The 23,827-nt window shown below is 43.0% G+C and overlaps 1 protein-coding gene and 1 long non-coding RNA gene across 3 annotated transcripts in view; one reads left to right on the top strand and one right to left on the bottom strand.

The window, feature by feature from the left end:
• Positions 1–427: 427 nt before the first annotated feature.
• LOC139004841 (uncharacterized) lies at positions 428–2,536 on the bottom strand. The gene is made up of 3 exons (XR_011470616.1): positions 2,402–2,536; positions 2,176–2,290; positions 428–1,822 (listed from the first exon to the last, which is right to left on the bottom strand). It is a non-coding gene; the product is annotated as an uncharacterized lncRNA (long non-coding RNA).
• Positions 2,537–2,685: 149 nt separating this feature from the next.
• The window catches only part of LOC139005927 (cytochrome P450 4V2-like), a 29,659-nt gene continuing 8,517 nt past the window's right edge, over positions 2,686–23,827 (top strand). Inside the window, exons 1-8 of one of the 2 annotated variants that reach the window (XM_070408238.1) lie at positions 2,686–3,149; positions 11,815–11,927; positions 13,324–13,409; positions 14,645–14,835; positions 15,440–15,509; positions 17,061–17,187; positions 19,949–20,134; positions 23,660–23,762. In XM_070408238.1, coding sequence (XP_070264339.1) covers positions 2,936–3,149; positions 11,815–11,927; positions 13,324–13,409; positions 14,645–14,835; positions 15,440–15,509; positions 17,061–17,187; positions 19,949–20,134; positions 23,660–23,762 — 1,090 coding nt within the window. In that variant the 5' untranslated portion in view covers positions 2,686–2,935. The remainder of the gene's footprint in view (positions 3,150–11,814; positions 11,928–13,323; positions 13,410–14,644; positions 14,836–15,439; positions 15,510–17,060; positions 17,188–19,948; positions 20,135–23,659; positions 23,763–23,827) is intronic. The other variant, XM_070408239.1, reaches the window with a different exon arrangement.

Raw genomic sequence — 23,827 nt, 5'->3', positions numbered from 1 at the left:
GAGGGACCCTGCCCCCTTCGTGCATGAATTTTGTGCACCGGGCCACTTGTTGGTCATAAAATGGCTCATAGGTTGTAGTATAGTCAAACAATGGAATAATACACAGTTATGAAAAATACTACACATCATAATATAGAGTCATCTCACAGGAATAATGTTGAGTTTAAGAAGAAAGATGCAAAAAAGTACATACAATATGATTTCATGTTATATTGTATAACCTGGGAAGTAGACACATAGAACTGATGATGCTTGTCCATAAAACTGTACTTTTTATGTAAAGTGCACTTTACCTGATCTTAGTGATTCAACAATTCATGATAGTGTCTTGTTATTCTGATAATTTGCTATGTATAAGCATGTGAATAATATAGTTTCATGTTTAGCCAGCATTTTTTTAAATCTAAATTAAACATATTTTCCATATTAGGAATCATTCCAGGTGACAAAACTTTTAAGGAAATCAAAATGTTAACATTTACAAAGCTTTGCTGTGGTTTATAACTTATTTCTGGCCCATGACTAACTTTCAAAGGCATGTATTTCAAGCAGGGGAGAGGAGCAAAAATCTTCCAAGTGGTTTGTCCTTTAATATAGAAAGAATCTTCAAGAGACAAAGTTAGGAGACAACTTCCTACTCAGTGGGATGAGTGCCATGAAACTGACTAAGCAGTGACAAATGTAGGTAGAAAGTCTTCACCTTGGCAATGCCATGCTCCCTACACAGAGATTCATTATGTTTCAGGGTGGACATTCGAAGGCGCAACACTATGAACTTGGTTGTCAGGAGAGAAGGGTGTCACCATGGGTTTCTCTCATGTTTGGCCATCTGACTAGTCTAGTCTGAAATTTCGGGGCATTGGCTCCTATCAGGGAACAAATAGGATGAGAACGATGACTCAGGGAACAGAGACAAGACTTTTATTTTATTGTCCCTTTTCAAAAAATACTCGGTGCACTCTTTCAAACCCACAAATTGCCTTCAAAATAAAGATACAATTTCTAAGCCTGGGAGTCAGGGTCTATTCAATCTGGTTCATGCTACTTGTGAACATTTTCATGTCCTGGTCACTCTCAGCCACCCTGTGCTCCAAGCAGGAGTCCCCTACACACTTTCTTGAACCCATAGTACCCTTCTCTGCTTAGGAACACTTCCTGTTCATGTTGGCTGCTGCCGGAAGCACTTTGCCCTCCCCCTTCTCCACTTCTTGAGGGTAGTGGTTATATATTCCTTGTTTTGTCCACAGAGATGAACAGAGAGTCAGATATAGAGAAATCCCATAGTTTCATAGCTGTGATAGACTTTTAGAAAGATGAGATCTACTTAAAGATATTAGAGAAAATATATTTTAAAGTCTAAAAGAGATGAAATCATATCAAAGTGAATAAAATAAAGAATGTAAGTTCTTCTTCTCCATGGACATCCCAAACGGTTGACCAGTGTTTTTCTTCCCAGACATTAGTCTAGCTGCAGAGAACTAACCTTTTTTTCTCCCCAAAGATGGCATTACATTATGTACTCTGTTCTGCAACTTTAAAAGTTTGCCTTTCACTTACTATTTCCTGAACCTTTTTCCATGTCAGGACAGATGGATGACTTTAAAAAAAATCAGTTGGAGAAAAGCCCTAAGCATGTGTTTCTCTGCCCAGAAGAGGCCCTGCAACCTGTACAAGTGCTGCCAGTAAAATGGAGGGAATTGAGCAAAGTAGGACCCAGGGCATTTCTCAATATAGGTCATCTTCCTTGGCACCTTCCCGATCACTATGGACCTGCTCCTAGAGAGGGACACTCCTAGCCCAGCGCCTCTGTGGGAAGGATCACCTGTAGAAAAGAGAACCAGAGTCAGGATTGGGGTCCCGCTACCTGAAGAAGGAAAATTCCTGGTCAGTGAACACAGCCATGGGCAGAATTGGGGCATCCTTCTCACCATCATTCCCTTTCCCTTCCTTCCATAGGCTCAGTGGTTTGTCTTTTGAGAGTTACTTACTTCATAATTACTGTTCCTTTCTCCAACCCCCACTCTGCCAGCATCTCTTATCTCTCCCACTTCCAGAGACCTTGCCCTTCATCCTCTCCACCCGCCCGATGTTCTCTTGGTCCCGAGGATAATTTGGAAGCCATTGGGATCACAAGAACATGATTCAGCTCTCCCGTGACCTGATGACGAACTTTACCTGCTCCCTCAGGTTGGAGTCCCAGGTCAGAGTAGGGAGCTGCTCTGAATGTCCCTGATGCGCAGCCAGGATGCAACCCACCTGCTGCGCGCAGCCAGTCCCAGGAGAGAGGACACTACAGGTTGTGCAAGGGAGCATCATGAGGCCTGGCGCCCAGCCAGGAAAAAAATTAACCCCAAACCGAACCTCCAACCCGGCGCCCCTTTAATTCCATTCTAAAACGTACCGCTCACTCCTGTATGGAAAATCAGCCCACCCCAGTCACAGTGCGTCTCTCCATCCTGAAGTTGCCCCTAATTGCACCCCATTCTCCTCCCCACGCCACTCAAGGGCCTCCATGTCTTCTCAGCACTCTCTGCCTTCAGAATCCGCCTTCCGGGCTTTCGTTTCTGCTAGAACCAAACAGAGGCCCGTGCGCGTTACTAGGCGTTTGTCTGCACAACAACCCGGCGGTGCTTTCCTCCGAGCCCAGGAGGTTCCAACCCAGTCCCGAGGGGGCAGGGCGGTCCCTGCACGGGAAGTCCCGCTTCTGGGCACCTGGGCTGGTGCCTACGGGTTGTGGGAGGAGGGAGAGGCGATTGGGCCGGGCGCCACCTGTTCCCCCGCCCTCCCGGCCCGCTCGTCCTTCCGCCCCCGGGAATGTCGGGACTCCACCCTGGGCCTGCACTTGAAAGGCAGGGGCTGGACCCCGCCCTGGCCCCAAGCACCCGGACCCAAGATTCAGGGTCTCAGTCCCCGCGCGGAGCCGACCGCTGGCGCGATGGTGGCCGTCTGGCTGGTGCACGTCGGGCAGAAGCTGCTGCTCTGGGGCGCTCTCAGCGCCGTCTCCCTGGCGGGCGCCACCCTCATCCTGAGCTTCCTGCAGATGATGGCGAGCTATGCGCATAACTGGCTGCAAATGAGGCCCATCCCCACCATTCGGGGCGCCTACCCCTTCGTGGGACACTTGCTGATCCTGGAGCGAGGAGGGAAAGGTAAGGGACTGCGCGCCCGGGCTTGCCGCATCCTCGCCACGGGCTGTTGGGCCCCTTGCAGGGAACCGCCCGCTTCCCCGCCTGGAGCATCTGGACTGGAGCTGCAGGCTGCTGGGTGAGGGGCGACTCTATCACCCCCTGGATAATGGGTTCCCACTTCTCTCCAGTTGTCATTACACATAAGTGCAGTGCTTCTAAACTGCCGTCCTTCTGCCTTTTCTCTTCTCATTTTCCCAACTCCTGGCTGCTGCTATCTGAAAATACTGCCTGTATCTCTAGCTGGCTTGGCTCAGTGGATAGTCTACGAAAGAGTCACTGGTTTGATTCCCTTCAAGGGTATATGCCTGGGTTTCAGGCTCCATCCCCAGTTGGGGGGGGGGGGGGGTGTGTGCAGGAGGCAGCTGATGAATGATTCTCTCTCATCACTGATGTCTCCATCTCTCCCTCTCCCTTCCTCTCTGAAATCAATAAAAATATATTTAATAAGAAAAACAGCAACAACAAACACCGCCTGTTTTTTTTCTGTCTTTACTGTTAAAGTCCTAAAGGCAGACACAACTTATAACTTAGTCTCTCTCTCTCTCTCTCTCCTCTCTCTCCAAAATATGGGACAAGAAATGCACTTGAGACCAGAGCCTCTCCCTGCAGAAATCACAAGACTCGACCACACTTTCATTCCTCCTTGGCCCTTCTGAGGAAGTTACATACCAACATGAATTATGATGTTATTCACCAGGGCCTGCTCCATAAGTCATACAGCAAGTTTCAGAAATCTTATTTGTTAAGGAGTGAATTGGTTTTTATTGAAATCATCTTTTGAAGCTGATAGCCTTTATGTTATGTTAAGATTGGGGTAGAGGGGTCACTTTAAGTTAGAAAACTCCTAAAAGTCCCTGATGTTTGGATGCCCCATGGGGGAGGGTGAGTTAGATCTTAGCACTTCATCTTCGTGGCTGGATAAGTTGAGATGCCCAGAACTGAAAAGATTTGCCCCAAATGACATATTTTAAAATGAGCCCAGAACTAGAATCCAATCACTCCTCAGTTTAACTGAAGAAGTTTTATAGACTGAACATCAATTCCAAAGCTTAAAGGGTTATTTGTTTTCCACTTTCCTTTCTCCAAATAAAAATAATGCTGTCTTTTCAACTTCATGGGAATACATGAGGCCTCATGGGAGAGTGTTACCAAAATACAGAAAATGTTTCTGGCAGAAGAAATCCCAGTAAACTTTTAACCAACCAAACATCAATGCGACTAATGTTGCAAGTGATGCAGCAGCTTTTGATATGTGAAAACTACATTTGTAAACATCATCATGGCAAACACTAAAGGCAGAGCTAATCTTCCCTTCTACCCAAAGGCTTTATAATATTAAAAAATAATGGTGTAGAAATATAGACGCCTCCTCCCAACAGGAAACATTCTACTTAAGAAATCTCATCATAGTCTTTTGGGGGAATTTTTCTAAGAATTGAAATCTCTAGTGAGTAAGATCTATTTCAAAACAGTGAGTTCTTGGATTATTTTAAGTAATTCTCCTTATAGTTACTTCTGGAGAGGAGAGCATGGTAACACATTATCTTTCTCAAGGGGACTTTTTAAAAAATATATTTCTTACTGATTTTTTACAAAGAGGAAGGGAGAGAGATAGAGAGTTAGAAACATCGATGAGAGAGAAACATCGATCAGCTGCCTCCTGCACATCTCCTACTGGGGATGTGCTCACAACCCAGGTACATGCCCTTGACCGGAATTGAACCCGGGACCTTTCAGTCCGCAGGCCGAAGCTCTATCCACTGAGCCAAACCGGTTTCGGCTCAAGGGGCCTTTTTAATGCATCAAAAACTACTGGATCTGGGCATACTATCAACCTTTGCTCCCTTTCTGCTTGTGACCAAATTGCTTGACTTTGAAAAGTTTTTTAAAACTCTTTAAGTTAGAGTGTGTTACCCTTTACTTGTAAACGTCACTATATTACAGTTACTTTGAGGATTACATTTAATGCGTGCATTTTCTAGACCATTGTCCAGAACTTGGCTTGAGTCCATTTTTTCATTGTCAATCATGCAGTTATTTGAGGCCCTCCTTTGTGCCCAGCTTTGAGCTCAGCAAAATTGGGCATAGCACAACATTTAAAGGTATATTCCCCATCCTCAATACCCTTATGTCTTATACAAGAGGCTGTGCCTTTCATAGTGTGGCCACCATCCACATTCTGGCCTCAGAGGTCTCACCTAGAGAATTGCAACTGACTTCCAACTAGGCTGTTGAACTCTATCTTTTGGTTTTTCAGTCCTTTTTGTCAACACCTGCCTTCCCCAGCTGCTCCCTGCTATTGGGCCCGCCTGAGGCCTTCAAGCCACGGATTTTGATTTCCCTGTCTCCTCTGTCAGACCAGACCAAGGCAGTGTTCATGGCCATGCTACGTATATTTGACACTGTTGATCTGACCTAGCTCTTTTCACAACAATTTAGCCAATGTTTTGACTGGAAGGCATTTTGAATCGGCGTGATGAAATGCTGATGATGGCACATTGTGTGTCTGGGTGCCTTGGGTACAAAGCCAGGCCTGTATTTACCAGCGCTGTGATTTTGTGCAACTACTTAGCTGTGCACAACTTCCTCAGTTGTTCACTGACTTCTGTAATAGTGTTTCTCATCTGACTGTGGTGAGGTATAAAGGACATGAGGCATCGAAAACCTTTAGCTCTGGTCTGATGTTTACTTACCATACACAGCAAATAAATATGACAGAATGAATGTTAGCCATTTTAGAAGATTCATTATTAGGTTTTGAGGGGCTCAAATGTGCAAACGCTTTAAACAATTATTACTGTTTATTCAGTATCACATGCAATAGACATCTCTGTGCTTTAGCCTCTCTCCCACTGCACTTTGAGCAGCTTGCCCTGAAGCCCAGGGGTGGGGGAAGCCGAGGGATGGGAGAAGGAGCAGGGATAGGTGAATATGTGTACATTTCTTCGCGCTGAAAAAGACCTGAGAAGTTTAATAGTTGTTTTTTTTATGCCCTGTCAATCTGTCCGTGCGGCCCAAATTCCCATGTTAAACAACCCGTCAAAATCTCAGGTCCCGTCTGTATTAGGAGCCTCACAGTGCTGTGGGCATTCTTCCTGCTGCTGTCATGGGGGCATTTCCTCTGCCTAGAAGAAGCCTGGGTACCACATGCCTCCCAGCTAGTCAGCTCTCCTTATCCCTCCCTCCCTGGATTTTGCCAGCAATCTCAGGAGAGTGCCTCATTTCCTCACCTAATTAGAAAGCCAGTCCTCCCCTGACCTCATGTTGTTTGACTTCTGCTCATTGTAACAATTGCCAGGTCTTTTCCATGAGGGCTGGACCCTGTACCCCAATCCTTTAGTCACTGTGTTCCCCCACCCCACCCAACCCTCACCCCTGGGTTGCACTCACCAATTTAGTGTTTCCTGACCTGACCCAGAATTTTGTCATGTTTGACCTTTTTGAATGCTGGGCTGCGTTCCCCAAATGGGGCCTCAGGGATTTCAATACAGAAAGTGTTAACTCCCAAACTTTCCTCCCTACTTCAATGTTGTTGGGATTACTGGTCACCATTTCCCCACACCCACTATAAGGACCAGCCATAAAGCAGGACCAGGGCCCCTAACACTGGCTGTATCTAATTCCACCCCCAGAATCTTCCTGTATCCTTGCTATAGGAATACCAAGTTCTTCGCAGATCCCACACACCTCAGTGTTATTGTCCTAAAATATAAATGTGGTTCTAGTACTCATCAGAAACTTTCAGATATTGCCTAGAGACAATAAAAGAAAATCCAACTTCTTTAGCCTTCCAACACTCCCAGCTCATCTATTAATGTTTTCACCGCCATCCTGTGCTTTGGCTAAACCTATAGGCAATTTTCAGACCTCCCTGCCTCTGCTCTGCTATTTCTGATACTTGGTTTACCCTAACTTCCCTTTTCTTCCTATAAAAAGCCAACTCATTCTTTTATTCTCAAATGCCATCTCTTTCTTGGAATTTCTCCAGTCCTTTCAATGAAAATCAATAACTCCTCAGACTTAAACTTCAAATTTAACACCCATTTCATCTGATCTGATACTGTGATTAGTAGCACAGTGACCATCTCCTCTGATTATAAATTCCTTCAGAGTAGAGATCTGGTCCTTTGGTGGTACATGTTCCTTGCCTGTGGAATGCATGAGTGAGCATGTTGTGTTTTTAAGAAGAAGTAAGGTACTTCTGTTATATACATTCTTATATCTGGACATGTCATAGGAAACTGATTTGATTGATTACCAACTTTCCCTATCTAATCCCTACATTTTCCTCAGTGCTTCTCAGTAATTCTTTTTATCTTAATGATTCTTTCTTATATTCACTATGACATTTCTTCCACATTTTTGTCACATTCCTAAACCAAATTTTTTCCTATATCCAAGGAAATGTGGACATAGCCTATTATTTATATACTAGTGGCCTGGTGCATGAAATTCATGCACATTAAAAGAGAATTAATGATAAGAAATATTTTAATATTGCTATTTGCCCTTTCTCTATAATAGAGGTGTCAGAGATGAAAGAAAATTAGTAAAATGTATATAAAATCTCCCTCCTGTCAGAGTCTGGGGCGCACCACGGGACCCAGAGTCAAGTCCCCGCCCACCATCCTCACTCACTTCTGAAACGCAGGAGACCCAGACCCGGCCAGCCCCACCCCCATTGGGTGAGACCTAGACCTGTCCTGCCCCACCTCAATAAGCCCCTCCGGGCAGTGGGCACAGTCTCAGGTCCCCCGGCCCGGCGCCAGAGTGAGGGTGCTGCCCGAGGTCGCCTGTCAACCCCTGCCTGGCTGGGGCCGTGGCCTGAGGTCCCCCGTCAAGTCCCGCCAGGTGATGGTCATGGCCTGAGGTCTCCGTGAAGCCCCGCTGGGCGGGGGTGTGGCCTGAGGTCCCCTGGCCCGGCGCTGGGGCAGGGAGGCACAGTCTGAGGTCTCCTGGCTTGGCACCGGAGCGGGGGGCATGGTTTGAGGTCTCCCGGCCTGGATCTTGGAAGGGGCATGGCTTGAGGTACCCTGTCAAGCCCCACTGGGCGAGGGGCGCAGCCTGAGTTCCTCCGTCAAGACCCGCTAGGCGGGGGGCAAAGCATGAGTTCTGCCGTCCCAGCACTTGGATGGGGTGCAGTCTGAGGTCTCCTGGCCCTGAGACAGGGCAGAGGTCCCCCGTCAAACCCCGCCAGCTGAGGGGCATGGCCTGAGTTACCCCACCAAGACCCATTGGGTGGGTGGTGTGGCCTGAGGTACCCCGTCACGTCCTGCGGGCAGGGGGCATGGCCTGAGGTCCCCTAGGCCAGTGCCAGGGTGGGGTCACAGTCTGAGGTCTCCCGGCCCAGAGCTGGGGCGGGGTATGTGGCCTGAGGTCCCCTGTCAAGCGATGCAGGGTGGGGGCTGTGGTTTTAGGTCCCCCGTCATGCCCAGCCCTCCACCCTGCCCCCCCCCCCCAGCATCATTCCAGTGCTGAACAGGGATCACGCAGGCAGCGTGATGTTAGCGCTGGGGGTAGAATTCCCACCCCTGGCCCTGGTCACACAGACTGGGACACCTTAATGGAGAAATTAGCATATTACCTCTTCATTATATAGACTAGAGGCCCAGTGTATGAAATTCGTGCATGGGTAGGGTCCCTAGCAGTGGCTGGCCTCCGACCAGGTCCTTCCTTCGTTCTGCACAGCCTCCTGGTGGTCAGCACATGTCAGAGCAAGCAATGGAAATCCCAGTTGGTCAAACTCCCGAGGGGACACTTTGCATATTAGGCTTTTATCTATATAGATACTGTGTGTATGCGTTTCTCTTCTACTAACAAAATATTTTAAAATCTTACTCCAGCTTACTTTTTATTCTTCAGCTTCAGAATAATAAAACTCTCCTTCTTTATAAACTTTTATTTATTCAAATAATATTAGAACTACAGGAAAGTTGTAAAAATAATACAGAGTTCACATATGCCATATACCCAGGAAGCCTCCTCTGATGGTGTTATTTTACAGAATTAGTATCATTATCAAACTAGAACATTATTATTTGTCCAATGTTCTTAACAATACTACGGCCCTTATTTGAATTTTACAACACTGCCTAGTGTTCTTTTTCTGTTCCATGACTCAATTCAAAATCTCACTTGGCATATAGGAGTTGTGCTTCCTTGTGTTATGTTCTTCAATATCAATCTTTTCTAATCTGTGATCGTTTATCAGTCTTTCCACACATATCAAGACCTTGACACATTTTCTGAGACAGGTATTTTGTACAATCACTCTCAGTTTGGATTTGTCTGTTATTTATTCATAGTTTCATTGAAGTTATGCATTTTTAAACAAGACTTTTAAAAAATATATTTTATTGATTGTTTACAGAGAGGAAGGGAGAGGGATAGAGAGTTAGAAACATCAATCAGAGAGAAACATCGATCAGCTTTTTCTTGCACACCCCCTACTGGGGATGTGCCTGCAACCAAGGTACATGCCCTTGACCGGAATCGAACCTGGGACCTTTCAGTCCGAAGGCCAATGCTCTATCCACTGAGCCAAACCGGTTAGGGCGAAATTATGCATTTTTAGCAGTGATGCCATATGTGATGTTGAAAGCTTTTCCTCTAAGATCAGGAAGACAAGGATGCTCACTCTCACCACTTTATTCAACGTAGTAGTATAGGTCCCCGTCAGAACATTTAGGCAAGAAAAAGAATGCAGACAACATGATTGTTCATATAGGAAACCCTAGATGCTCCACCCCCAAAAAATGTTAGAAATAATAAATAAATTTAGTAAAGTTGCAGGATATAGAATCAATATACAAAAATCTCTTGCATTTCTTTATGCTATCAATGGACTACCAGGAAGAGAAATTAAGGAAACAGCCCCATTTACAACTGAATCAAAAGGGATAAAACACATAGGAATAAATTTAACCAAGGAGGTGAAAGTCCTGTACACTGAAAACTATAAGATATTGACTAGAGAAGTGATACAAACTAATTCTATCATTACTTATTCTGTTGCACAAATTGTTTCAGTTTGGAGTATTAGGAGCTTTTCAGTTGGCTGCTTGGTGTTTCAACACGGCCCCATCACTTTTTGAGCACTTCCTTATTTTCTGCCACCATAATATAGTCCATTCTTCTGGTATTTTTCTCTGCCTTGTCCCTAAAATCAATGACTTCTCCAAGAACACTTATTTATTTTATTGTAGGATAGTCTTTAGAAATACTTAGATCTGGTACCCGTACTAGAATTGGTAGCCAACCTGGGAAGTTATATTACCAGAAATCTTGTTTAGAATATCAGAAAAGACTTTGCAGCAAAATCACATTTAAGATGACACTTGAAGAATAAGTGAGTGTTATTAGACAAAAAGCAGTAGGAATAAGAGTTTCCTACAAAAAAGAGAAGAGGTTCTGTAGAGGCCCTGAGACATTTGAGAAGTTGAAGAATTAGTAAAACAGAAGAGTTTTTTAAAATTATTTTTTCTTGAGGTAACATTGTTTAATAACATTATCTAAATTCCAGGTGTACAGTAGTATAATTTGATGTCTGTATACTCTTTTGGGTGCTCACAACCAAAAGTCTAGTTTCCATCTATTTCCATTTGTTTAACCCCATTTACCTACTTTGCCCTCTCTCCACTCTCTTTCTCCTCTGTAACCACTATTCTGTTGTCTGTATCCTTGAATTTGTTTTTATTTTGTTATATTTGTTTATTTATTACTTTTTAATATATTTTACATAGGAGTTAAATCAGACTGTTTTTGTCCTTGTCTGTCTGATTTATTTCACTTACCATAATACCCGTAAGATCCATTCATGTTATCACAAACAACAATATTTTATCCTTAAAAAATATATGTTTTTTATTAATTTCAGAGTGGAAGGGAGAGGGGAGAGAGAGAAACATCAGTGATGAGAGAGAATCGTCAATTGGCTGCTTTCTGCATGCCCCGCACTGGGGGTCGAGCCTGCAACGCGGGCATATGTCCTGACTGGGTCAATGCTCAACTACACAGTCATGCCAGCTAGGCCAATGTTATCACATCTTCTTTATCCATTCATCCACTGATGGACACCTAAGGTTGCTTCCATATCCTGGCTATTGTAAGTAATGCTGCAGTTAACATTGGGGTGCATATACCTTTTTGAATTAGTGTTTTCATGTTCTTCAGATAAATACCCAGAAGAGGAATGGCTGGATCACATAGTAGCTCTAATCTCAATTTCCTGAGGAACTTCAATACTGTTTTAGAGAGGGTGAAAGGGAAGCATCTATCTACCAGGGCTAGAGAGTTGGGACAGGTTTCCCTTTCTACAGAAGAGTAGCCTGTGCAGGTCAGGAGAAACTGAACAACCTCCGTCTTCTTGGGGAAGGCATGTGATAAGGTCACCACAAACATCCACAGTGCTTGGCATTTCTCAGTTAACCAGGTTGTTGCATATATATCATTCATACTTAAATTAGCCTCATAATTCATTGATTAAATATTTAGTAAGGACAACTGTGTGGTTTAGCTTCAAGATGTGAAAGATCTGGAAGAAATTGAGTGAGTTGCCCAAAGTGAAAACAGTAAAAAACCCAAAAAGACACAGTAAGGAACTTATTTAAAATTAATTATTTTCTAGAGTTTTTCCAGCAGATGATTTATTACACAGGACGCAACAGACATGTGCCAATGCTAAAACTCTGGCTTGGCACAGTACCAGTAATGGCCATGTTTAAGGCCGAAACTATAGAGGTGAGTTGATGGTGACTGTGGTCAATGTTTCACTGTATATATGATGGTGTGAGAATCTTATCAGAATAAACAGCAAATAAATGTCCTTATATTTAATTGAATTCAATACAATGAGCATTCCATTAAACATTTAAGGCTGTGAAGGTGCCATTTAATGCTTTCCAGATATAGTCTTGAGTTCTGGGAAGAGTAGCAGCTTCTACATGTCTATATGCATTTGGTATCAAGTAATATATTTGTCCTCCTTTTTTGGGAAGTCTTCAATTGAACAGAATCATAAATAGATTATTCTACAAGGTGAGCTCATATCATCTCCCAGGCAGTGTTTTAAGATTGCAAATATATAAGGCTAATAAAATTTAAGTGTTTCCCTTAAGAGGCTCAGAGTATTCATTATACTTTTATTATTTCAAGTTAATTTTTTAAAAGAGAACACTAAAGATATTGATGGGAAAGATGTTGTTAATAAACGCTATTGAAATTACGCCTAAAAAATTGTTTACCTTTCTTTTAGTTATTATTATGACATTGGGAGTATTATCTCATGGTTGATGACAAAGGCTTTGTGTCAGGAAGTAAAACTGGGAAAAACAGACTTTCTCTTCATGGAGAAAAATTAACAGCAGAATTTCCTAGGGTTGTTGGGCTTAGATACATCTTTCTTCCTCATTGTGGAAAAACTGTTGGAGCGTCTCTGGTTCCAAACTGCCCAATCTACTGGTGCAGATGAGATAGCGAGAGGGCCACATGTGGGATTTCAGCCATTGCTGGCCTAGTGTAAGTGGGCTTAGGACATGTGGATAGAGATCTGTCCAAAGTAGGGAACTGCAGCAAGATCCTGAGAAGCATTTTGTGCATATGCTCGTCCCTTCTGCTTTACTTTGGCTCCAGGCAACCTAATTATACCCATGGTTCCCAATGCTACTTATATCCTGGAGACATTCAAATGTGTACCTAGTATAAGCTTTAATCTTGAGCTTCATACCTGCTTTCAGACTATGTCAACTGGAATGCCTCCAAATCAACATACCTGATAATGAACTTGTGATTTCCATCTCCATAAATGTGGTCATCCTTTGCTTCAGCCACCTTCTCTTCCCTCACTCCTACCCTCAATAAACAACTGCACTTGGCTCCTAATTCATGGCAGGAGTCAGGGAATTATCTTGGACATTTTTCTTTCAGTCAACTCCAGCTAGTCTCCAAGAGTTGGAGATAGTTTTATGTTCCAAACTCCAACTGCATTTCTTTGAGTCATAGTAATGAAAATGAACCACAAAGAAGTAATTGTTATAAAATGTTACTTTGGAAAGTATTTGTGTTCTAGCCCCGTATTCTTATAATTATGGTTGCATTCATATCTCTGTCTCTCATTTTTCTTTTCTCTCTTTCTAAGGTAATTTTAAATAGCTCAAAGCAAATTGAAAAGTCTTTTCTGTACACATTCCTACAACCATGGCTTGGCCTAGGACTTCTTACCAGGTAAGTCAGTGTAAATCGGTTAAACTGTCTTGTGCGTAACTTATGTCAGGCATTGACATAAGTTTTCCCGTAGCAAGAATGTGCCGTTGGGCCAAAACCGGTTTGGCTCAGTGGACAGAGCGTCAGCCTGCGGACTGAAAGGTCCCAGGTTCGATTCCAATCAAGGGCATGTACCTGGGTTGTGGGCACATCCCCAGTTGGAGATGTGCAGGAGGCAGCTGATCGATGTTTCTCTCTCATCGATGTTTCTAACTCTCTATCTCTCTCCCTTCCTCTCTGTAAAAAATCAATAAAATATATTTTTAAAAAAAAATGTGCTGTTGGGTAATAGGGAGAAGCTGACAGGTTGGGTGATAATGAGCCCCTTAGAGACAGGAACCCAAGGTGTAGAGTAAAATCCAGCCATGGTATTCAATAATGATGGTCACCAGTGTTCCAAGGAGAGTTAGAAAGTCCCAATGTATAAATGGAGTACAGTACAGGGGAGTTTTGTACAGGGAATTCTTGAAATTCAATGAAAAAGCAGTCATCCTCAGAGAAGTAAGCTGAGCACAGTAAGCTCAGTCCTTGAGCTGCCATCCAGCAACAGGACCCCATCAACTGAGAAAGAGGAAGCAGGACTTCGGTGGGGACTTTGGAGACTTTGAAGATGTTAGAGATCAAAGTAGACTCATGGAGCTCCTTGATCTTCAGAGGGTTAAGGTTGGGTAAAGAGGGGAAATTTCTCATTTTTGGAAACTCAGAACTTAGAAATTTAGTGAAATTCTTAAAATTTTCAATTTTGATCAGTGCTCTTTTAAATATTAGTAATATATACTGCCCTAACTGGTTTGGCTCAGTGGATAGAGAGTCAGCCTGCGGACTGAAGGGTCCCAGGTTCGATTCCGGTCAAGGGCATGTACCTTGGTTGCGGGCACATCTCCATAGGGGGGTGTGCAGGAGGCAGCTGATTGATGTTTCTCTCTCATTGATGTTTCTAACTCTCTATCCCTCTCCCTTCCTCTCTGTAGAAAATCAATAAAATATATATATTTTTAAAAAAATAAATAAATATTAGTAATATAGAAGGATATCTAAAATAGGCCCATCCTGTAACTGTATATGAATATCCCCTTGTCATTCTGACCAAAGCATTTGGGAATCTGTAGATTAAGAAGAATTTGTTGTCTTGACTATGCTTTATTTGCTTTGGATGTTGCTTTTCTCTTCTTTGTAACCATGTCATGTATTTCTAGTACTGGAAACAAATGGCGCTCCAGGAGAAAAATGATAACACCCACTTTCCATTTTACCATTCTGGAAGACTTCTTAGATGTCATGAATGAACAAGCCAACATATTGGTTAATAAGCTTGAAAAACATGTTGACGGGGATAAATTTAACTGCTTTTTTTACATCACTCTTTGTGCCTTAGATATCATCTGTGGTAAGTCTCATTGATTTGTTTCTAGAGCTATGGCAGTGATGGCAAACCTATGACACGCGAACTCATTTTTTTGGTTGATTTTTCTTTGTTAAATGGCATTTAAATATATAAAATACATATCAAAATATAAATCTTTGTTTTACTATGGTTGCAAAGATCAAAAAATTTCTATATGTGACACGGCACCAGAGTTAAGTTAGGGTTTTTCAAAATGCTGACACGCCAAGATCAAAAGCTTCGCCATCACTGAGCTATGGTATATACATAAAATGGCCCAAATAGAAAATAGCATTCCACTGGGAAGGCAAATGAAGGGGTTAGAAAGGATATTGGCTTCTTTGGGGCGGTCCTTCTGCTAAATTAGGCTCCTGAGAAGCAGTACCCACTGCTAGGGCTTGGAGCAGAGCCAACCTGCCAGGAAGGTCAGAGGGAAGAAGGAACAGGAATAGGAAGTAGGAGAAACAAAAGGTGCAAGAGTGAAAGGGGAAAGGAACAATTCTAAAATATATAAGAATTTATCTCTTTTTTGAAGTGTTTGTCACTGGAAAACTAACACAAGGCATGTGTATGAATTGAATAATTGCTTCTTACCCATATTTTGCAGAGACAGCTATGGGCAAGAGTATTGATGCTCAGACTAATGATGATTCTGAGTATGTCCATGCAGTTTATAGGTAAACGGAGCCCTTCTAATTATGTTTTAAATTGTTATTGATTCAAGCTTTAAAAATATCGCTAATAATTTTTTGTCTGTGTTGTATCTTTTTCATTGTTTCACAATGAAATATTGCATTAAAAATTAACCTAATCATTAAAGCATGTATTTTAACAGTAGAGGGTTTATTTTATAAATTATGGCACACCCAGGCTATGGTATAATTTTAAATGATTGTTTTATGATATATTGAAAAATTACATTATGATGCTTAGTGATAAAATAAAGATAAAAACAATATTTTTAGCATGATAACCACTAGGTATAAAAAATTATTCATTAAAAAAAACTTGTAGCCCTGACTGGTTTGGCTCAGTGGATAGAGCGTCGGCCTGCGGACTGAGGGGTCCCAGGTTCGATTCCGGTCAAGGACATGTACCATGGTTGCGGGCACATCCTCAGTGGGTGGCGTGCAGGAGGCAGCTGATCCATGTTTCTCATCGATGTTTCTAACTCTCTATCCCTCTCCCTTCCTCTTTGTAAAGAATCAATAAAATATATATTTTTAAGAAAAAACAAAAAACAACAACTTGTAGATATTATTCCAGAATGTTAGTTGTGATTATTATTTTGTGTTATATGCTCCTCTTTCTTGTTTTTTGTATTGTTATTAATTCTCTCTTCCCATATTTTCTGCACTTAGTGTGTGTTATTTTTTAATTGAAATAGTCGTATTTAGTTTGAAAAATTGCTTGAGATTATTCAACTATTAAGGGGCAGGGCCAGCTTGTGATTTAAGGAACTCTGTCTTTAAGTCCACTGCCCATTTCATTTTAACACATATTAGCATATATAATCTGCCATTCTTTACACAAGATACTGACTAGTTTTATAGTGGTCCACAGAACAGAATAACAGGGAGACAAGCATCAAAACAAATACGTATAAGCTTATAAACCGTAATAACTGCTTCAAAGAAAAAATTAAGTTGATTGATATTTGAGAAGAAAACAGCAATTGGGCCCACAGATTGAGTGACCAAGAAAGGCCACTCTGCAGAATTGACCTGTAAGCTGCTCTCAAAGGAGGAGATCATATCTAGGTCTTTCTGCTCCATCACTGGAAAGGTTGAGGGAGGGACTCGGGACAGGGATGTGACAGAAGGGCATTTTCCTGGAGAAGAGGACAGCCAGAGGAGTGATCAAGCAAATGCGTGGACATTAAACAGGCAGATTTCATCCCACCCTGTGGTATAAGAGCTACAGGCAGCTCGGGGAGGTCTGGAACTCTTCCTGGAGAAATAGAAGGAGAGGTCAGATGGCCATCTAGTAAGGTGTTTTGTAATGAATTCTTCATTCATCTAAAGGACCCATTTAATTTTTAAGCTTCCTTGGATGTGTAATAACCCATGCCTTCATTGTTGAGCATAGAGCTCTTAGTAGCTGCTAAGATGAATTATCATCGTTGCCACATATTGAGGGGCACCCTCATTGAGACCAGGAACCAAATAGGTACTCAAGCAATGCACATTTTTAATATATCAGCTGATACATTTGCAACCTGTTTATAGGATGAGTGATTTGGTGCATCAAAGAATGAAGACGATTTGGTTCTGGCATGACGTTTTGTACCTTTTGTTTAAAGAAGGAAGGGACCACAAAAGGAACCTAAAGATCTTACATAATTTTACCACCAATGTAAGTCCTCATTTTTTTTTTATTGTGATCAAACATAAATAACATAAAATTCATCATAATAGCCATTTTAAGTGTACCATTCAGTGGCATTAGGGGCATTAACAATGTTGTGCAACCCCTACCACTCTCACTTTCTACAACTTTTATAAGTGCATGACTCCTATGTTTGTTAACATACCTACTAGTTAATGTTCTCTACTGGGGGAGGTTAGTCTACTGGGGAGGTTGTCTATAAATAAATAATTACAAAATGTGATATGTGCTATGATAGTTTATTAACAAAATGGGTGCTATACTAAGAAAATGAAGACACAGGAAACTGTGTTATAAGAATATTCTGAAAAATGTTTGGATTAGGCAATAGTTTTCCAAAACAAAGGGCATTTGTAGCAGTATCTTAAACTGGAAGTGATAAAAATTAACTAGATATTACTATGTAATTTTTAATGACAACAAAATAGTAATGTTCTGGATATAGTCTGCCTTTGTGTTAAAAGTATGTTTATGAAAAGGCAAACTTTAATTAAAAGCATGCATTGTAATTTAAGTGTACTGAAAAAAGTGCTGAAGTAATTATATTTAACCTTTACTGTAATTTTAGTTTAAAATATGATGGCATTGCTTCCTGACAGTGAGGTACTGCCTCCACCAACAGATCAAGTGGTTAGAGTTCCTAGACCTTAAGTGAATGAGATATTGGAGTGAGCTGCCGTCAGTGGAGTATAGCATAATTGCCTGCCAATAGGTGAATGGTGAACAGATTTTATTTTATGGGTATAATTACACTTGTCTTCCAATTTCATACATTAATATCAGTATCAATAATGAATGAATTCCAAATTGGATGGCTAATATAAAAAAACTAGAGGCCTGTTGCTCAAAGATTCACGCAATTGGCCTTCCTTCCCCTGGCTGCCGGCACCAGTTTTCCTCTGGCACCCGTGACCCAGGCCTTTGGCCCTGCCACAGCGAAGAAACCAAGGCTCAAGGCTAGGCTTCTCCACTCCGGCCGCAGCAAGGCTTGGCTTCTCCTCTCTAGCCGCAGCGGAGAAGCCAAGCCTCTTCAGTCTTCACTCTTCAGTCGTCTTCAGTCTTCCCTCAGAGCCTTCAGTCTTCACTCTGCGCCTGTGTATGCAAATGAACCCGCCATCTTTGCATAGTCATCCTGATTGGCTGGCGGGTGTAGTGGAGTGACAACCAATTTACATATTTCTCTTTATTAGTGTACATTCCACACTGAGTGCCAGGCACTAGGGGTTCCACCAAGAATCAAAGAGAAGACATGGTGCTTGCCATTATGGAACTTGGCATCTGTTCATTCCACAGAAGCAGGTTTGGACAATTACCCAAAAGGAGGAGAAAGTTGAAATGTGTAACCAAATTAAGCTCCTGGGCTTTCATTCTTTTATTCATTAACATGTTTAAAATGCCAAGCAGTGTTCTAAAGGTTGGAATTATATCAATGAATAAAGTCAAATTTGCTGCTACATTGAAGTTGGAGGAGAAAGTCACTAAATAACAAATACAATGCCAGGAGGTAAGTGAAATGGAAAAAAATGTAAAGTAGGCTTAGGAAGAGAGTGAGTGCTAGGGAGTAGGGTAGCAGTGACCCTGACAGTGTGACATTGGGCAGTAGAGATCTAAAACTGGGGAGGAAGCTAGTCATGCTGGCTTCTGAGGCAAGAGCATTCTAGGCAGAAGGAGCGGCAAGCATATGGTGTGATTCTTTTCTCTAATACAACACGTAATTAGAGTGATCTATAATAAATCTATTATATAATGACTAGAGGCTCAGTGAACAAAATTCATGCACAAGGGAGTGACCCTCAGCCCGGCCTGCACCCTTTTGTATCTGGGACCCGTCGGGGGATGTCCCACTGTCGGTTTAGGCCCGATTCCACAGTCAGCCATCACTCTTGCAATCCAGGACCACTGGCTCCAAACCACTCACCTGCCTGCCTGCCTAATGCTTCCAACTGCCCTCCCATGCTGGCCTGGTCGCCCCCAACTGCCCTCCCTTGCCAGCCAGGTTGCCCCAACTGCCCTCTCCTGCCTACTTGGTCATCCCAACTGCCCTGCCCTGCTGGCCAGGTCACCCATTGACCCTTCCGGCATGGAAGCCCCAAATGGCCCTCCCCTGTCGGCCCAGACAAACCCAACTGCCCTCCCCTGCAGGCCTGGTCATCCCCATCTGCCCTCTCCTGCAGGCCTGGTCACCTCCAAATCCCCTGCCCTGCCAGCCTGATCTCACTCCTAACTGCTCTCTCATGCCTACCTAATAGCCCCCAACTGCCTCTGCCTCTGCCCCCACCACCATGGCTTTGTTTGGAAGGAACTCGGACATCCAGAAGATGGCCAGTTGCCCCAGTCTAATTAGCATATTACCCGTTTATTAGTATAGATTGTGTTCTCTCCACCACCCCAACTTTTTCTCATGAGCTCTTTCAACTCGCTCCGGCCCTATTCAGGAGACTACCACTCTATTCCCAGGTTGGAAAGGCTGCAAAAATGTCCTTGGAAATGATGTATTTGTCTGACATTAAATTTGTTTTTAAAAGTCTTATATCAAATAACGCCCTAAAAATGTTCACAGAAAGCTTTACTATATTTTTATAAAAACCGAAGTTCCTGTTGAGTGAGACAGAACAGGAAAGGCTTAGAAAAAAATCAGTTAAAGAAGCTAGTATATTTTCACAGGACAATGGATTATTAGGCCATATCAAATTCCACACAAAAGCATGTGATCATTTAAATCATACAGGTCATCAATGAACGGGCCAATGAAATAAAGAGAGATGAAGAAGGTAAAAGTGATGACAAAGGCACGACCCTCTCCAACAGAAAACGCAGGGCTTTTCTCGACCTGCTTTTAAATGTGATGGATGATGAAGGGAACAAGCTAAGCCTTGAGGCTATTCGAGAAGAAGTGGACACTTTCATGTTTGAGGTATTTTGTGTTGTCATGTTAGTATCAGGTATCATCATTAAACAAATTACAGTTCCTGTTACATAACAAGAAAATGTTTTTTTTGTTGTGTTTTTTTTAATCTTGGGAGTTAAAACTGCTAAGAATGAAGAAATAGCCAGCACTAATACTTAGACATGTTTAAGCATTTATAGTAAAATTAGAAATAACATGAAATAGCAAGAATTATTTGTAGCCACCTTTTAAAATATTTTGGGATCCTTGGTATAAGGGATGATCTGTTCTCAATTTATTTTTAACTTAAAAATTAATATATAGGAATTCTTTAAAAATGTTTTTAGCATTTTTTAAAAGTCTGATCACATTTTGAAGTAGCTTGTTATAACTGATGAAGAGTCATTATATTGTAGTTAGAAATTACAAAGTTCAAGACCCTAATTAAATACCAGATCAACTTTCTTCTTCAGAAAAAGCTGTAGGCTTGAGTGGTCTTTTTATTCTCAACATCAGGGAAGTTTTCTGTCATTATTTCTTCAACAGGTTCTCTAATACTTGCTCCGCTTCCTCTCCTTCTGGAACCCTATTATGCAGGTGTTGTTTCCTTTCATGTTGTCCCAAAACTCCCTTAGGCTCTCCTCCTCCTTTTTAAGTTTTCTTTCCAGTTGCTGCTATGTTTGTGTTTTTTTTCCTACCTTGTCTTCTAATTTGCTGAGTTGGTCCTCATCCTCTTCTAGTCTGCTATTGAAGCCTTCCTTTATGTTCTTTATTGCAGCTAGGCCATTCCTCATTTCCTCTTGATTCCTTTTCATGTTGGTGACATTCTTATTCAGCTTCTTATAATTCTCATTGAGTTGTGTGTATTTGTCATCCAGACGTTTGAGCATCCTTATAACCATTACTCTGAATTCTTTCTCTGACAAGTTACTTGCCTCCATCTCATTTAATTCTTTTTGTGGTGATTTCTTCTTCTTTTCTTTCCTTTGGGGATTGTTTTTATGTCTTCCCACTTTTTGCTGAAATGTTTTGTTTCTATGTCTTAGATCCAGCTGCTTTGCTACCCAGGTTGTTTTGGGGGTGGTTGGTGATTTTTGGAACCCAGTGGTGCAGTCTCTCAGATCTCCTGGGCTTGGTGATCTAGCGGAGCCCCCTATTTGTGTTATTTGGGTTCTCTTGATGTAGTTGGGTCTTGAATGTTAGTTTATTTTTCATGGCTGTAGTCTCATCACATATGGGCAATGTGACTCACCCCCCGTTTTGTTGTGCAAGCTGTTGTAGATGTGATTGCGGTTTCAGTCTTGTGGAAAGGGTTGCCTGAAGTCTCACTGTTATGTGCTCACTATGAGTTCCCCGAGTGCATGGGCTTGGGAGGAAGGGGTCTTGGGGCCTGAGGCTCAGGTATTATGACTTTGGATGGTGTTGTGTGACTCTTGCTGGGGTAGCGTCTCTCTGTAACTCACTATGAGGCTCCAAGAGTCTGGGACAGTGGCGGGGGGGGGGGGGGTGTGGGCAGCTCTCCTGTAGTCTGCAGTTGAGGCAGTGGGACTCTCGCCAAAGTGATTTCCCTCTCTGAATCGCAAGGGCGTTCTGGAGCCAGCAGCTGTGGTTGTGGGAATCTCGGAGGCTGTGGCCAAAACAATGTGACCTTGTATGGCAAGGCGAGTCCTCAGTAACTCACCAAGGTGTCCAGAGGTAGGCAGCCATGGATCCTGTTCAGGGAGCCATGTGACCTTGGTTGGAGAGGCACACACCCTGTGGCAGTTCACAGAGGGGCCCAGGAGCCATATGGTGGAGATGTGTGCTCGTGGGGCCCACACGTGGGAGCTGCACGATCGTGGTATGCTGCTGACCCGGGGAGGGAGAATTCTCAGTTTCTGCTTCAGGAGCTGTGCACCCTTGGTTGGATACGAGCCCCGGCAGTGGCTTACAATGCAACCTAGGAGTTACCTGCTGGGGTGGCGGACTCAGGAGACCTGTGTGCTGAAACCACATGACCACTGTGTCTGTGGGCAGTCAGCCAGGAAGGGGAAGTCCAAGTTTCTACTACCGGGGCGTGCATTCTTGTTTGGATACGTGAGTACCCAGCAGTGGCTCCAGAGGCACCAGAGAACCCTCTGCCAGGGCAGCTGACTCAGGGTGCCCTAGCACTGGTTCAGCGTGACCGTAGTGTCCGAAGGTCAGCAGTCAGGGAAGGGGAAGTCCCACTTACTGCTGCGGGATCTGTGCACCCTTGTTGGTAGATGTCCTAGGGTCTGCAGGTCTGCAGTGAGGCAGTAGAACTTTGGCTGGTGTGGCTGCAGGGTCGAGAACAGTGTCTACGGCCAGTCTGGGTGGTGGTGCTGATGAATTCCTAGAGGAGGCTTCTCTGCCCTTCAAGATGGCATGGGCTCCCTTCTCGAGCCCCACAGCCTGAAGAGTGCCCGCAGCGGTGGTAGGGGCTCCCTGTCCAGGAGAGCCTGGTCTGCCAGCCTCTGATACTCCTGCTGGATTTAACTGTCCCTCACTCATTCACACACACTACACACATCCACACACTCCCCTGTCACTTCATCACTCAATCAAACCCTCTTCCTCACCTCCGTCCTGCCAGCCACCATCTTCCCAGCTTCTTCTAGTAGAGCATTTAACCAGTTTGTGATTCTAAAGAGATGTCTTGTCTTCACATAAAAAAAAAAAAAAGGATAAATTTTTAAAATATATAAATTTATTGATTAGATAAAGCTGTCCGGCCCTGGGAAAGCATCATTTGGGGCTCAGTTTCTCATCTCTAAAACGTGAATAGCAGTATCAAGTATCCCATGGAGATTTTTTAAAAATATGTATTTCTATTGATTTCAGAGAAATATATTTTCATTGAAGGGAGAGGGAGAGACAGAAACATCAATGAGGAGAGAGAATCATTGATTGGCTGCCTCCTGAACCCCAGCATGTGTCGTGACCAGGAATCAAACCATGACCTCCTGGTTCATAGGTCGATGCTCAAGCACTAAGCCATGCTGGCTGGGCTCCCATGGATTTTCTGTGAAGAATAATTGAGTTCGTTTCTGCAAAATGTTTGGTATTTTGCCTCAAACTCACAAAGGTTTAAATGGGGTGTTTATCAACTTCTTGATGTGGAGACTGTTGCTCAGAACACCCGTGTGCTGCCTGGTGTCCAGGTAAAGTCGACCTTACAAATGGGAGAAAGTGGAGAAGTGCAGATCTGGCCACTTGGCTCAGGAAAGTCACACTTTTATTCCCTCAAAAACAGTCCAGTGCACAGAGTTCCCTCGGAATGCCTCCTGTTAGCCCAGCCCAGCCATCTCACCAAGTATGTGATCTGTCGTATTGAATGTCCCTGTACCCAGAGGCATCCCCTTTGAAGGGATTGTTTTATTGGTTTGTTCTCCACCGAGGTAAAATACTGTATAAAATTAACTTGTTCTGTCTGGGGTCATGTCACCGCTGTCAAATCCAGAGCCAATTCAAAATAGAGCTAGCATCCCTAACCTTCTCAATGAACTCTGCTTTCTAAGCTGTTTGTTGTTGATTTTTCTCTTATATTTGTAGGGCCATGACACAACTGCAGCTGCAATAAACTGGGCCTTGTACCTTCTGGGTTGCAAACCAGAAGTCCAGAAAAAATTAGACAATGAACTGGATGAAGTGTTTGGTATGTATGACCCCTTCACTACTTACACGAAAGGTCCCAAGTCACTAAAGCAAATGGCAAACTTG

The sequence above is a fragment of the Myotis yumanensis genome, unplaced genomic scaffold (assembly GCF_028538775.1).
Source record: "Myotis yumanensis isolate MYYU_CA2020_CCGP unplaced genomic scaffold, mMyoYum1.0.hap1 SCAF_3, whole genome shotgun sequence".
In the NCBI taxonomy this organism is placed as follows: domain Eukaryota; kingdom Metazoa; phylum Chordata; class Mammalia; order Chiroptera; family Vespertilionidae; genus Myotis; species Myotis yumanensis.
Note: the sequence above shows the minus strand (reverse complement) of the source record. Positions and strands in the feature narration are given on the sequence as shown.